The sequence below is a fragment of the Myotis brandtii genome, unplaced genomic scaffold, assembly GCF_000412655.1.
Source record: "Myotis brandtii unplaced genomic scaffold, ASM41265v1 scaffold151, whole genome shotgun sequence".
Classification (NCBI taxonomy): Eukaryota; Metazoa; Chordata; class Mammalia; order Chiroptera; family Vespertilionidae; genus Myotis; species Myotis brandtii.
The window spans coordinates 2966974-2969384 of NW_005355461.1; the positions used below are offsets into that span (position 1 = coordinate 2966974).

At 37.4% G+C, this 2411-nt stretch overlaps 1 protein-coding gene across 1 annotated transcript in view; it reads left to right on the plus strand.

Moving 5' to 3' along the window:
* The first annotated feature begins 962 nt into the window (after positions 1–962).
* Positions 963–2411, plus strand: part of MEI4 (meiotic double-stranded break formation protein 4) — a 134621-nt gene continuing 133172 nt past the window's right edge. The window contains exon 1 of the mRNA XM_005861463.2: positions 963–1032. Coding sequence (XP_005861525.1) covers positions 963–1032 — 70 coding nt within the window. The remainder of the gene's footprint in view (positions 1033–2411) is intronic.

A 2411-nucleotide genomic window follows, 5' to 3' on the forward strand; every position in this document is an offset into this window, starting at 1 on the left:
AACCTATATAATCTTACTAACCAATGTGACCCCAATAAATTTAATTTTAAAAAAGGAAAAAAAGTGCAAGATAATTAAAAAAAAACAGGTTTTCTGAAAGTTAATACTGATCTTTCCTAAATAAAACAGAGAATATCGCCGAAACTGGTTTGGCTCAGTGGATAGAGCGTCGGCCTGCGGACTGAAAGGTCCCAGGTTCGATTCCAGTCAAGGGCATGTACCTGGGATGCGGGCACATCCCCAGTAGGAGATGTGCAGGAGGCGGCTGATCGATGTTTCTCTCTCATCGATGTTTCTAACTATCTATCTCTCTCCCTTCCTCTCTGTAAAAAATCAATAAAATATATTTAAAAAAAACAAAACAGAGAATATATTTAGGAAGCTCATCTTTTTTTCTCCCACAACATTTTAGGAGAAATAGAATTATCTTTACCTTGCTAATGGCACATGGAGGATAGGAACCACAAAGACCCCAAATATCTAAAGTGGTATTGAGAAAGAAGAATAAAGTTGGAGGTATCACTCTACCTGATATTAAAGTATACTACAAGACTATAATAATCAAAACAGCATAGTACTAGTATAAAAACATACATAAAGTTCAATGAAACAAAATAGAGAACCCAGAAATAAACCCACACCTACATGGTCAATTAATCTATGAAAAGGAGGCAAGAATATACAGTGGGATAAAGACAGTCTTTTTAATAAATGGTGTTGAGAAAACTGAACATACGCATGCCAAAGAAAGAAACTGGATCATTTTCTTACACCCTATACAAGAATAAACTAAAAATGGATTAAAGATGTAAGACCTGAACCCATAAAACTCCTGGAGTAATAACGTAGGCAGTAAAAATTTTAACATCGATAGTAATAAATACAGTTATTAGATATGTCTCCTCAGACAAGGGAAACAAAAAAACCCAATGAGACTATATCAAACTAAAGAGTTTTGCACAATGAAGAAACCATTAGCAACGAAAAGACTACCTGTTGAGTGGAAGAAGGCATTTGGAAATGATACATTCAGTAAGGAGTTAATATCCCAAATATATGAGGAACTCATACTACTTAACATAAAAAAATAAACAATAAATTAAAAAATAGCAGAAGACCTGAATAGACATTTCTCCAATGAGGACATACAGATGGCCAATAGATGCTCAACACTACTAATCATCAGGGAAATGCAAATTTAAACCCAATGAGAGATCACCTCACAACTGCCAGAATTGCTATTAATAAGTAAACAAAAACAAATAAGTGTTGGTGAGGATGTGGAGAAAAGGGAACACTTGTGCACTGCTGGTGGGATTGCAAATTGCTGCAGCCATTATGGAAAACAGTATGGAAGTTGCTCAAAACTACTATAAAACTAGGACTTACATATGTCTTAGCAATTCTGGGTATTCACCTGAAGATTTCCAAAATACTAATTCAAAAAGACATATGCTCCCCTATGTTCATTACAGCATTACTTACGATAGCCAAGATATAGAAGCAACCTAAGTGTCCTTTGATAAACGAATGGATAAAGAAGACATGGTACATATATACAATGGAATAGTAGACAAAAAGAAGAATGAAATCTTGACATATGCGACTACATGGATGAACCTAGAGGGTATTTTGCTATGTGAAATAAGCCAGACAGAGAAAGACAAATACCATATGATTTCACTGATATGTGGAATCTAAAAAACAAAATAAATGAACAGAGAAGATAGAAACAAAATCATAGATACAGAGAACATTTTGATGGCTTCCAGATGGGAGGGGGGCTAAGAGAATGGGTGAAAAAGGGAAGGGATTAAGATGTACAGATTGCCAGTTATAAAAACAGTCACAGGGTTGCAAAGTACAGCATAGACCAGGTGTGGGCAAACTTTTTGACTCAAGGGCCACAATGGATTCTTAAACTGGACCGGAGGGCCGGAACAAAAGCATGGATGGAGTGTTTGTGTGAACTAATATAAATTCAAAGTAAACATCATTGCATAAAAAGGTACAGTCTTTTTTTTTTTAATTTTATTCATTTCAAACGGGCTGGATCCGGCCCGCAGGCCGTAGTTTGCCCATGGCTGGCATAGACAATATCATCCTATCTAATAAAAGACAAAAAGGGTAATTAACCATACCTCCGCTACGCTTCCCATTGGCTAATCAGGGCGATATGCAAATTAACTGCCAACAAAAATGGCGGCCAGCAGCCACGCAGCTGAAGCGAGCAGGAGGCTTGCTTGCTCCAGTGATGGAGGAAGCCAAGGTTCCCTGCCTGCCATGGCCGGGCTTTGAGCTCCGGAAGCAACAGTGTTTCAATTGTAGAAGGTAAATAAATCCTAGAATAAAAAAAGAAAAGAAAAAAAGGAGAGGCTGGGAGCTTCAGTCGCCCGCCAGCCTGAAAACGG